Genomic DNA, 12,544 nt, shown 5'->3' on the forward strand with positions numbered 1-12,544 from the left:
TAAGTTGCTGAGATGCTAATGTTGCTCCGTATCTTTTGGATGTCGTAATAAAAAACTGTTAGCTAGTACGTTAGCATACAATATGTGACAATTCTACTTTGAAGAACACAGTCAGACTTCATGTCAATCTTTTTCAGATAATATACAAAAAAACCCAGCTACCCTGCCCTCTGCCTTTCCTCTCTGGCCACTCATCCAATCTCAGCATAAATGGCTCGGACATGCCAGGGCTCTACGCCTTACAAAACAAGTCGATACATATGGATTTCTCCCACGCTGACATTTCCCCAGCAATCATTGACAGCCACGATACCCAGCACTCCACGGGAATACACTCTGAACCTCACCCAGACGTTGAGGAGATGTGCACGCCGAAATACTTTGTCTTCAACTCACAGGTTAGTTCGTTGTACTGGTGCAGAACCTTTGATTGCCTTCACAGTCCATTGCTTGTTTGTTATTTTAAGAGGTTTTAGCTTCTGAAATGGAGAACTGTTGGGTTTGTCATTGTACATGTACAAATATTCCCCATTGATCAGTTCCCAATTAATTAGACACTCCAAGACTTTAGTAAAGTTTAAGATAATCTTGTTGCTGGGGTAAAGTCTTGAAAACATGTACACAATGTATCATGGGGCTGTAGGGGTGAATAGACGAGACACCAGTATGGGAAGCCAAGACATGTTTGACATCTTTGGTGATCTGTTTTCAGCCTTTGAGTGACAAATGTTTTGTTTAATCTGTGGGCAAATATAATCATAAATCAGGGTACACATTTTAAGGCTACGTCCACACGTACACGGGTATTTTTGAAAACGGAGATTTTCCGTTTTCGTTTTAAAAAATAATCCCGTCCACACATAAAGGCAGAAATGAAGGAAAACGCTGCTAGGAACATGCCAAAGCAACAAGTGGCAATATATTCCTAACCGTGTAGAAATGTTGGCCAATCAGAAGTCTAGAAGCCTCGGTGGGAAAAAGTAAACAAAGCTGGGGCATAGAAGCAGAACCGAGTCGTATGTGTGGAGGGACAGTAACTGTGTGTGTATATGTAAGCATTTAAACACTGCAGAGAGAACAATTAACAGTAATAGTATTGTAGAAATTCATTTCACCGAAACAATAACGTGGTGCACAGTGTGACGTCAAAAAATGCGCACACCTTTGACGCTGCGTTTTCTCTGTTTTTCTCGTCCATACGTAAATGCAAAAACTGAGTTTTCAAAAATATCCACCCAGGCAGGTGTTTTTAGAAATCTCCTTTTTCAGTGACCAAAAACGGCGTTTACGTGTGGACGAAAGGTGCAAACGCATAGAAAAATCTGCGTTTTCAAAAATACCCGGGTACGTGTGGACGTAGCCTAAATGTGGCATTATACTTCATAAAAGCGAGTTAATCCAAATCCAAACTTTGTGTAATAACAGCTCTTACAAATAAAATTCCACAATGATACCTTTCACATAATTTAAGTAGAAAAATGAGACCGTTTAAAAGGTAGCAGCTGGTAGAAGTAAAGGTCATTGTATTGTCTGCATGTCATGTTTTGATTGGAGACAAAGAAAGGAAACATATTCCATGTCTTTTTATGCATACCAGTTTTTATGACCTGAGCAGACAGCAGTGGAGCACTGCTGTGTTCAACTGTCCGGTGCATCAGAAGTCTTAAATGCTGAGGAAAAGGTTTTATAGTGCTCTCCCTCTTCTCTTTTCTCTTGAGGCTATATCAGCAGGCATTTCTGTTTTACAGCTACTTTACCCAGTAGAAGAATACTTCTGATATATATTACATCATGTTAATGGCTCGTTTCCCTACTTTTTTCATCCTTCCTAAGACTGCGTACACTGTTCCCATCCTGGCCTTTGCTTTCGTCTGCCATCCTGAGGTGCTGCCTATCTATAGCGAGCTTAAAGAGTAAGTATGCTACTTACATTTACATCATCATATCCTGAAAAACCATCAAATATCTTACACATACATTTAAATCATCATACGCTGACCCGTTGCAATGACGTCTTCCAAGAGAAGGGAAGCAAAGAAACAGTTAGTTCTTGATATTCTTGATGTGTTCAAAGCAAAAAAAAAAAAAGTTGATTGGTAATTCTGAGATGGCGAAAATTGTGGTGTCTGTGTGGGGTACTCCTAATGTGGATTAGTGGATGCCTCCTAGTAGTGGACCTCTGCCAGAGCTGGTATTGTTTACATTCATCTGGTTTCAGATACCTCCCCGTGCACTGCTGTCAGGGACTTTAACATGGATTTCTAATTAGCATTTTTCAGTAATACTGTCATTTGGGAAGTGCTAGTTGTGAGCTAGCTCCCAGCTACCGCCTCCACCTTATTCGGGGAAACACCAGGGCATTCTCAGGCCAGTCAAGAGATATAATCTCCCGAGGACACACTAGAGAGAAATAGGGGCCTCCTTCCAATAGGAAATGCCTGGAACTCCTCACATATGAGGTGTCCGGGAGGCGTACTCGTCACTTTCCCGAACAACCTCAACTGGCACCCAATCACTAAGGGAGAGGCAAGTCCTTTGGAGAAAAGTCATTTCTGCCACTTGTGTCTACAATCTTGTTCTGTTGTTCACTACCTAATTTTAACAAGCCACCTCCTGCAGAAGTGGCGTGATAATGGTGCTACTTCTGCAGGAAGTGGTTTGTTTTCGACACTTCCTTTTGTGTTCACCCTACAAAGTAGGGAAAATCCTTATATTTCGATCGTGAAGTCACCTCTCTAAAAGTCTGTGTGTTTGCCATCTACAGTCGGAGCCGGAAGAAAATGCAGAATGTCTCTAACCTGTCCATCCTGGCCATGCTCATCATGTACATGCTGTCAGCACTCTTTGGCTACCTCACCTTTTATGGTAAAAGCAACAGTTTAACAAACGGAAAAAATGGCACGATTGTTTTTTGTTTGTTTTGTTTTGCCCTATTTTTCCATTTCTTCAGTCTCAGTATTTGTCACAGACTGCTCTTTTATCCCTCTGCATCACAGACAACGTGGAGGCAGAGTTGCTGCACACTTTCACTAAAGTGTACAAGTTTGACACGATGCTGCTGCTGGTGCGTTTGGCTGTCCTCACTGCCGTCACTCTTACTGTCCCCATCGTGCTTTTCCCTGTAAGTACAACCTGCATAAACACACAGTCTGTCTCTGTCTTGTCTTCTGGAAGCTGAAAAAGTTGCCTTTATGGTAAAATATCATGCCTAGAGCTTATTTCTAACCTCTTTCATCACTCGCCGTCATCATTTGGAGCCTCGTTTAGGCAGCAGTTTAATTTGATTTACGTCAGAGCACACGAGCACAAACACCACGCCTGTAAATGTTGAACATTGCTGCCACTCTCTGTCAGTCTGCTTACAGACTGTGTTTTGTATTCACTGCAGTCATTCAGAATGTTTTGGGGTTTTTTTGTCATTTTCTGGACACAGCTGCTTTTTCCCACCGTTGGTAAAAAAGAACACACTGTTCAATTTGGAGCTCCAGCTTGTGCCGTCACCTCAAAGCTCAAATGCACAGACGAAGGCTCTTTAAAAAAACAAAACTTTTTTATCAAATTAACGCAAACAGGCATACACACTGTAAGATTTCAGCAGTGAGGCCTGACTCTTTTTTACACCCGTTTATGTTGCTTTCTCTCAGCATGAAGTCAAAAGTCTGCATGTGTGTGATTTCCAGTCACCACAACTTCACAAGCCACATTCATTCACACGTATGCTTCCCCTCTTACTTGCCTGTCCATACATGGACATACAAGACTAATTTTAGCTTGACCTTTATCTGACTTGAGGAGAACAAGAATGGCTGCTAGATAGAGGAAGTTTCCTGACCCGTTTTGGCTTCCAGGCACTCACGCACGCACACACACACACACACACACACACACACACACACACACACACACACACACACATCTAAACTGGGTTTAATATAGAGAAGAGCAGCTGGGGCATTCATGAATTCTTCTCGGAAATACCTGAAGTTACAGCAGACTGCCACCAGGGGGCAGGAGCATTCAATCAGAGGAAAGTGCTGATGGAGAATGATGCAGCAAGTGATGGCATGTTATGGAAACACACTGCGACACCGCACACGCACACACATTTATACAGACACATTTCTGTACATCGGTGCTCTCTTACATACAGCCTACACATTTTGTTACATTTTAGACGCATGGATGGAGCTTATGCCCGCACAGTGCCACTTCCCCCTCAGTTCCTTTGTTGTGTTTTGTTATGTTAGAGGGGAATCCCTTCAGCCCCCTCAGTCTCTGCAGTGGAAGTTTACAGACTCGGAGTGGACAGTGGAAAAACCCCGACTCTAACTGCTACCTTCTGGGCGATAGAGAGGTGGAGCCAGTGAGACGAGCTAGAGAAGAGAAACAGACACAAACCTCTGCCAGGACCGCACAATCCTCCAATTGTGTAGTTTTGTTGATAAGAAATATGCATCTGTACCCACTCCGTCAATGAAGAAGATAGTGTAATGGACTTACTTTGTTAGCATTATTGTGTTATCGTATTGTATTATTGTAGGGTCTTCACCTTCCAATATAAAGTGCCTGAGGCGACTATTGTTGAAATCTGGCACTATATAAAATACATTGCATTGAATTGAATTGAATATTGCAGCCATATGTGAAATTATGTTCAAATCGTATCAAAAAACGTAATCCTGGGTATTTATGATCCATGTCTAGTCACTGTGTGAAACATATCCAGCTGAGTCCTTCAAGAGAAATAGAGAGTTTGACAGAGGACATAGAAAACTGATAGCGACAGAGGAACACGAGACTGAAACGGGATGCTGTGATGAATTAGGAAAAAGGCAGCTATGCAGCCTTGGCTTGGAGTTAAAAAACGAATGTGCACATGGCCGTTTTATCAGCGTTGAAGCTGTTACAAGGAGATTTCTTTTAGTTATCCTGCTTTGCACACTGGTTTTAGATTGAATATGCCTGCATGTAAAGACATGACACATAACATTAGTCAGTCTTGGGTGTAGTTTTAACTGGTGACAGTGTGAATGAAGTGACTGGGAAAGTTGATTTGATAACAGCGTTCTGATTAAAATACACAAAGTTGGGGAGGTTTTAATTAACTGACCATAACTATTCCTGCAATTACCGTTGCCATAGCACTGCCGGAAGACTGGCTAGATCTAGATCCATGCACGGCATCGGATCAAAAGAACTGCTCAGTCACAGCAACGCTTATGCCAAGTTTCCGTGTGGCATTTGAGAATCTTGTCTTGAATGCTGCTGACCTTCATTTTGTAGGAAAATGTGGCCGACCTTCAGCTAGAGATTAACTTTAGCTTTATCTGCAGCTGTCTTTGACTCCTGTAGAGGACTGTAAGAGACGAGACAAGACTGTATGTGTGGGAGATAAATGTCCAGATAAACGTTCAAGCCTGAAAGTGTGTGTGTGTGTGTGTGTGTGTGTGCATGCAGAGGGCGGCGCAGTCACATGAAGGATAGATGCTTACAGAGGCCACATCACATAAGGCTTTGCCAGGATCCAGGATATAATGAAAGGGTTTTATGTGGAGTCAGACGTGCTCCAGTTCTCAGGCTCCAGCAGGAGATGGAAACCACAAAAGACGGCTGTAAGAGAGCTGATTAACACTTACAGCCAGTAATAACTTACTATCATCAACATAAAAACGTTCCTTGTGGCTTAAATACATGTATGTAAAGGCTTGTAAGCTACAGCTGGTTTCTCTTTACTTCCTCTGCTCCTGCTTTAGTAATGCACATGTGACTGTGAATATTTGCAGTTAGCCACTCAAGCTAAATATATTTAATGTGTCATGAGTGGTTATTTCTGGTGATTAATGCAGGTGTTTGAATGTCTTACTTTTTAATAGGTGTGCTCCTGTAAACAGTTGTGTTATTTCAGTCCAGATGTGCTGAAACGCTTCCAAAAGAGCCGAGGGCAAACGAGCCTGAGGGGTCTTCTATTGAATTTAGGTTAAAAGGATGACACTGGTGTCATGCTGGAGGGGACAAACACCACCCAGACAGAAATTACACAACCTCAACACCCGAATGTTGTTCTTGCTGAAGTACAGAGCGTGTTCTGTATGTAAACCTCTGGGAAAGCAGGGCAGTCGGTGCCTCACACAGTGCAGTTGTTGTCCATCAGGATTGGTGTCACCGCTAGAGAGCACGGTTCCCAAGTATTCTTCTTAGGTTTGCTTGGCTGCATTAAAGCCTTTTGCCTAGAGAAGAAGTCATGGTTTGTAAAGCTTCAGTGGTTTTACAGCGAGGCAACACTTTTTTTTACATATATATATATATATATATGTATGTATATCCGAGAAGGGGCTTTCCTTACTGTTCTGCTTGTAGTTTCAGTTCACACTTGGTTTTGTCAGTCACACATTTAACTTTGCTCAGAAAAAGTCACATATGCTTGCCTATTTATTACCTTAGATCTTCATCTGTGGTTTGTTTTGGACTGACCGAAGCCTGGCCATACTGATAGGTTAGGAGTGTGCAGATATCAAAGGGTGCACTCCCAAGAGTCATAGTGCCAGATGACAGTCAGATGCTGAATAACTTGAAGCTTTGGAGTGAAATGCTGCATCCAGGCTCTAGTTTTCCAAGCAGTCCTAATTACGCTGGTGGGAGTAAAGTGAAGGTATGGGTAGGGGCGGTGAGGAGGGGCTGTTTTAAAACGGCTAAGAGAGAAACTTTGTTCATTTTATCTGTGCTGTGAGCCACTAGTTTGTCACAGAGAAGAAGCACATGCTGGCAGCAACAAAAAAAGAGAAAAGGCATAAAGACACGCCTCCTCCCCCCCCCCTGGGGCTGAGCCCGCCCTCCTCTCTGCACTGGCTGATGCAATCCCATAGTTACATTGCGCTGCGGGAGATAATCCCAAGCAGTTTTGAATGGGCGCTGTAAGCAGGGCTCTTTGTGACCTCTCTCTCAGAGGCTTACGGGCTAAAGGGGCCTCAGGTTTTACCTGATACCTGCGACCTTTCACCCAGTTCAGGCTTTAACAGGTTGCCTGTAGCGCAAGGATCTCCTGGTTTTCTCTGACTCACACACACACACACAAGTTCATAACTCTTGACACACTTCAATCACTGGCCAAGTGTGGGGAATCGGCTTCAGTCGCAGGCTGGCAGCCGTGCATATTTGTTAATGATTCGGTTCTATGACTGAGACAAGAAGAGAGCAACTGACTTTAGTGTTGGAATAAATTGTTTTTATCAAACAAACGTTTATTTCTCTATTTACAAGAAAGCTGAAAACACTGTTTCACCACATTCACCACTCTGTCACTGTTTCTCCTAGATCCGTTCGTCCATCACCACGTTACTGTTCAGCGGGCGAGAGTTCAGCTGGACTCGCCACTTGCTGATTGCCGCCTTCATCCTGGTCTTTAACAACGTCCTGGTCATCTGTGTCCCCACCATCCGGGACATCTTTGGCTTCATCGGTGAGTCCTGACACTGAGTGTGAACAGAGAGCAACATTTCTGCCCTTTCAAAAAGACACATGAACCCAGAGTGAGTCAGTGAGGTTTGCCGGTTCACGCCTGATTGGCACCTTCAGATGAGGGATTGTTTAATTGGATAAAGCCGCTGGAAGTACAGAGAAGCTTAAAATGTCGGGTTAAATCCTTACCTGGTGAGGATTCTCAGGTTTAAGATTGTCAGGAAGAACACTTTCCTACTCACCCCCTTTTTAATAAAGAGTTGCCAGCAGATGCCTGTGCACATGTTCTGTTGGAGGAAAGACGATTACTTCGAGCAAAGTTTAAAAAAAAGAAAAAAGAAAAATCAGCTTTGCAAAAGTAATCCCTAAATCAAACCGAAGAGTACTACTCTGTAACTGAGTACCAGCACCTCAAATCAATAGTTAATGGCATGCCTATAATATATGAGGCTTGATGCTTTATTAAAGGTATTTTAAAAGCTTATGTTATGCACCTTAATTATTAAAAAGTCTAAAAAACACAGCTGTCACTCAACATGTCACTTAAAGAATCCCTCCTCATAGTGATTGGTCTGGCTGTTTCAGTTGCTGTCACCTGATTGGCAGATTCAGTTTTCCTCTCGGTTTAATTGCAGGCGCCTCTGCAGCAACGATGCTCATCTTCATCCTACCCGCTGCCTTTTACCTGCGCCTGGTAAAGTCGCTGCCGTTGCGCTCCCCACAGAAGATTGGGGTAAGTGTGCAGAAACACACTCGCAGTCACACACAATGCTTTCTGCTGCTTTCTCACTGTATTGGCTTTCTCCATGTATCCACTGAGGGCCAGATGAATGTGATCTGCCAGAAATTTCCACAGACCCCTTCTGTATATCTCATCAAGCTGAATCCCTTCTTGTTCTGTCTGTCTCTCTCTCTCTCTCTCTCTCTCTCTCTCTCTCTCTCTCTCTCTCTCTTCAGGCAGCCATCTTCCTGGTCGTGGGAGTCATCTTCATGATTGGCAGCTTGACGCTTATCGTTCTTGACTGGATCCACAACCCCCCAGGCTCTGGGGGACACCATTAAAACACTTTTCTACCTTCTTCAGTTTCCCATTTAGAAGTGTAGCCACTTCTTTGACTGCCCCACAGCAAATCACTTGTTTTCCGTACCCACTGGTTTCCTTCATTTCATCAAATCGTTATAGAACCTCAGGCTATAGACATGAGTGCAGCACTGGGTTAAGACATCTTCAATATCTTCCCAGAAAGTCCCACTGGAGGGGATCCTTTTAGCTTAGTTTGTATTTTTTTTTCTTTTTTTGGATGTGAAACAACACAAATGAAAGAATCACAACAAGAGGTACCGGTCTCTGGTTTAAAATGCCAACATGCCACCGAGACAGCCTTAGGTCGTCACCATCATCTTGATGGTCATTCTTTTCCAGCTAAGAAGAAACAACAATGAACAGATACTCTGCAGCCTGTACTTGAAGCTGGAAGGGCTGGAACGATGATGTAGGTCCATCAGTCCTCTGTGAACTTTAAGGAGTCTTTTGGAGTGTGCCATCATCCATGGAAAAAGGAGCACATCTAGCATTGTGTTCAGTAGTAGCTGTGTAAAGAGCCATTACTATAATTATTATTACTATTTCCTAAAATTCCTGCGGTCGATTAAGCATTCATCTCTTCTTAAAATGACGGTTGATGAGCAATTTAATTCCATTTTTTATTTGGGAAATTCAACATCGATTTACTGCTGTGTTACGTATTAACAATCAGAAGCTTTGCCAAAGTTGGCACGCACAAACAATTTTCTTTAGTAGAGTTATGCTAGATATTTTCAGCTCCAAAAAGTCAAGGATCTTCCTTGCCGGTCTTTTTTCATTTCGGCTGTGCACACAAGATTAAGTGGGTGCTTTCAGTATTACTGTTCACAGATGGATCTAAATATGCAAGATACGAATGTACATAATTAAGTGTATCTACTGACGAAATGGTTGTTGTATATAATATCTTACTTGGCCTCTTAAGGCTGTTTCCCATTCAGCTGGATGATCATTTCCAACTAGCAGTATACATATACCTGCTGGAATCATTATTAAGGCACATACAATAGAACTCATGAGATAAACATTGAATTGTTTTTTTTAAAAAATAAATAATTATATGGGGAAAAAATAAGTATGCATTTTAGAAAATTTTTAAAAAAGGTCAGCTAAAAAAGATTTTAGGTTGACCTAAATATTACAATTATTTTAACTCGTGCCATATTATGCTCAAGAAGACCTTTGCCCTCTGCAGAATGTTATTCGAATGTACGTCCTTTGTTTGTTTTTTTGCATAATTATATGCTATTCAGTTTGAAGTAATTGTTTGACACTTTGTAAAAGTTATGAGTTAGATGCGAAGATTGATAACAATCTCATGTAGGCACGTTAAGTAGGAAGCTAACCTTTTACTGTCAGGCCATTAGTGTAGGGATTGAAATGCTCCATAAAAGTGTGACGCAATGCTTAAACATTTACAGATATATAGAAATTAATTTAAGGAAATATAATATTTCAGTTATTAAGCTTTAGAGGCTGTGGTAGGCAAATTTGAACTTTACGCCAAACCATGCTAGCTAGTCAGTCAATATGCTAGCGAGGGCTAACAAGTCTCCAGGTTCCTTTGTTTTTACTTGGCATATAAACGAGATTGTTATCAATCTTCACGTGTAAGTCTTGACAATTAAGTGAAAATGTTCCCTTCACACACAAAATATCAAAGAGCAGTAATTTTTAGAAGTAAGGGTGCGGTAAATAATAACTAACAAAGAATGCTTCAATACCTAGATGACCATGCTAAAGCTGTTAGCCATTTTTAAGTATGTCGTGAAGGGTGTCTACCAAGATCCCAAGTTGCAACTCCAGATGTTTTACCTCAACATCTAAAGCTAAACATTTGGAGATCCCCTAGCAATATATTTTTTTATATATATAATTCTTGACGGGTTTTTTAATTTAAAAGAATAATATACAACCGGTAATCGTATTCATTATTTTATTGTGCCTTCTGAATTCTTGGTATTGTAATTGGCTTTTGAAACAGGTGCCTTAAATGTAACAGTGAATGGCGGCATCACAACCTCAGACTTGTTCCGTTTCACCGCTTCTCCCGTGCCATTGCAAGTCACACGCAGCCAAAGTGGACAGCATTTATAGATCCTTTGTGGATCTACATACATAAAAACAAATAGATATTTCAAATGAAATAGTATATAATGTGCATGTTTTTGGCCTACAAACATGGTCTTTTTGAACAATTGTATATGCTCTGTAAATAATCTTTATTTTATGGTACACTGACACTCATTGCTTGTGAGCGGGTTGATGGATGAATTCTACTTGACTTCTTCTGCAATCCGTGTTTGTTTTAGTTTCTAAGTATGTATTAGACCTTTTTTTTCTCTTGCTGTCAGACAGTAGTTTGTTCTGGGGTTTTTTTGGTCCTATATTTGAAGCTTGTATATTTGTAGAAAAGTTGTTCGCTATATATCTGTTTTCATATTTTAACATTAACCAGTCGTCACAATGCATTAACTCAACAGCCTACTTCCCAACACGGTTTTCCCAGGAGTCTCAGAAATAAGGCAACAGGGTTTATGTCACTAGCTGACCGTCACTGGGTTGAATGTTAAAGCCACGATTAAGCTGTGTTGATATTAAACATGTAATTTAACACTCAACAAAATTAGGGCGAGACAAATATTTTATGACCACACTACAGAAAGTTTCTTACGAGACACGTTAGTCATCTGTTACAAGACCAAGTGGTTCTTTTGCTATTGCACTGTGCAATGCAATGTAGCCATCACTTAAGCTAACATGTACTGTAAGCGTATACCTTTATGCATAAGAACCTTCCACGTTCACCAGCTTAAAGCTTTACCAGGACAATCATACACCATTGCTGGATGTATGTCAGTGGCTTGTGACGCATTGGTGTCATAGTCATCTTTAAAAAGCCCAGTTTTTGGTCAGGTTTTATTTGCAAGGCATTACTTGAATATTTTTACAGCCTGATAAAGTCACCAAGCTTCTCGACTAAAGGGTCACTTGACCCGTGCAGTACTCACTATCAATATTCAATAATAGGTGTTTGAAAATCTGCCTCACTCTCTCCTCTGGGTCTGTTACTAATGTAAGAGTTTTTCTCAGTTCCTCAGGATGAGTTTTGTCTTTTCAAGCAGCTCATCCAATAAAGAGAAGAGACAGCAGTTTTTTTTATCAGAAAGCTCTTTCAACCCACTTTAGTATCTCAGGTATTCAGTCTGGCTGAACTTTTCTTCTCACTTTCGGATAGACTTGTATCATATCTCTTTTCCTTTTCTGTGTGATCGAGCCAAGCTGTACAATGCTGTTATAAGCCGTGCTGGTCTAAATGACAAGTCTTCTCATGGATTTGTAAAACAGACAAGTCCCCAGAATGTGTTTCGAAAGAAGGTGTAGAAAAACCACCTGCCTTTTTTTCTATGGACCCTCAGCCGTGTAGAAGCACTGGCTTAATGTTTCTGCTGTTCAGTGTTCCTATGGATCAGGTTGAACATTCAGATTTGTAATTTTACCTAAACAAAGGGGATTTTTTTTCTTTTTTTTTTTGTATCGGTGATGCTGTTTCATTATGATGAACAATAAAAATGTGAAATAAAAAACCATGTTTTTATCATTTTTTAACTTTTAAAATCATAGTTCTTTAAAGAAAACCAAAGCAAACAAACAAGTGGTAATAATAGAAATGCAGTATATTATAAAATGTTTGTAAATGTGAATATGGGAAAAATCCCTTTTGCCGCTCCAGATTTTATATAACATGCTGGGGGGGGGGGGGTTCTACTTTGTGTCTGAGAAGGTAGTAACCATATTTCTGTCATAACAATTAGATGGTATTAGGCCTATAGAAATAAATCTTCAATTTCCTGGATACCTAGCATCTGCTGCTGACATGTAACACCTGCTTGTAATGTCCCAAGAGTCAAAATGAGGAATGTTATAATCTTTCCATTTTTTTCTTTCTCCAAAGAGTTTTTCTCCTGCATTTTGCAAATACAGTAATAAAAGTGCATAAATATC

At 41.0% G+C, this 12,544-nt stretch overlaps 1 protein-coding gene across 7 annotated transcripts in view; it reads left to right on the top strand.

Annotated features, from left to right (window-relative positions):
* Positions 1–12,112, top strand: part of slc38a4 (solute carrier family 38 member 4) — a 33,286-nt gene extending 21,174 nt beyond the window's left edge. For all 7 annotated transcript variants that reach the window (XM_006806459.3, XM_006806461.3, XM_087830708.1 and 4 more), the window contains 7 exons: positions 138–398; positions 1,834–1,913; positions 2,765–2,865; positions 2,997–3,121; positions 7,312–7,456; positions 8,091–8,188; positions 8,413–12,112. In XM_006806459.3, the coding sequence (XP_006806522.1) occupies positions 138–398; positions 1,834–1,913; positions 2,765–2,865; positions 2,997–3,121; positions 7,312–7,456; positions 8,091–8,188; positions 8,413–8,517 (915 nt within the window). In that variant the 3' untranslated portion in view covers positions 8,518–12,112. The remainder of the gene's footprint in view (positions 1–137; positions 399–1,833; positions 1,914–2,764; positions 2,866–2,996; positions 3,122–7,311; positions 7,457–8,090; positions 8,189–8,412) is intronic.
* Positions 12,113–12,544: the final 432 nt, after the last annotated feature.

The sequence above is a fragment of the Neolamprologus brichardi genome, chromosome 17 (genome assembly GCF_056152115.1).
Source record: "Neolamprologus brichardi isolate AB-2024 chromosome 17, ASM5615211v1, whole genome shotgun sequence".
In the NCBI taxonomy this organism is placed as follows: domain Eukaryota; kingdom Metazoa; phylum Chordata; class Actinopteri; order Cichliformes; family Cichlidae; genus Neolamprologus; species Neolamprologus brichardi.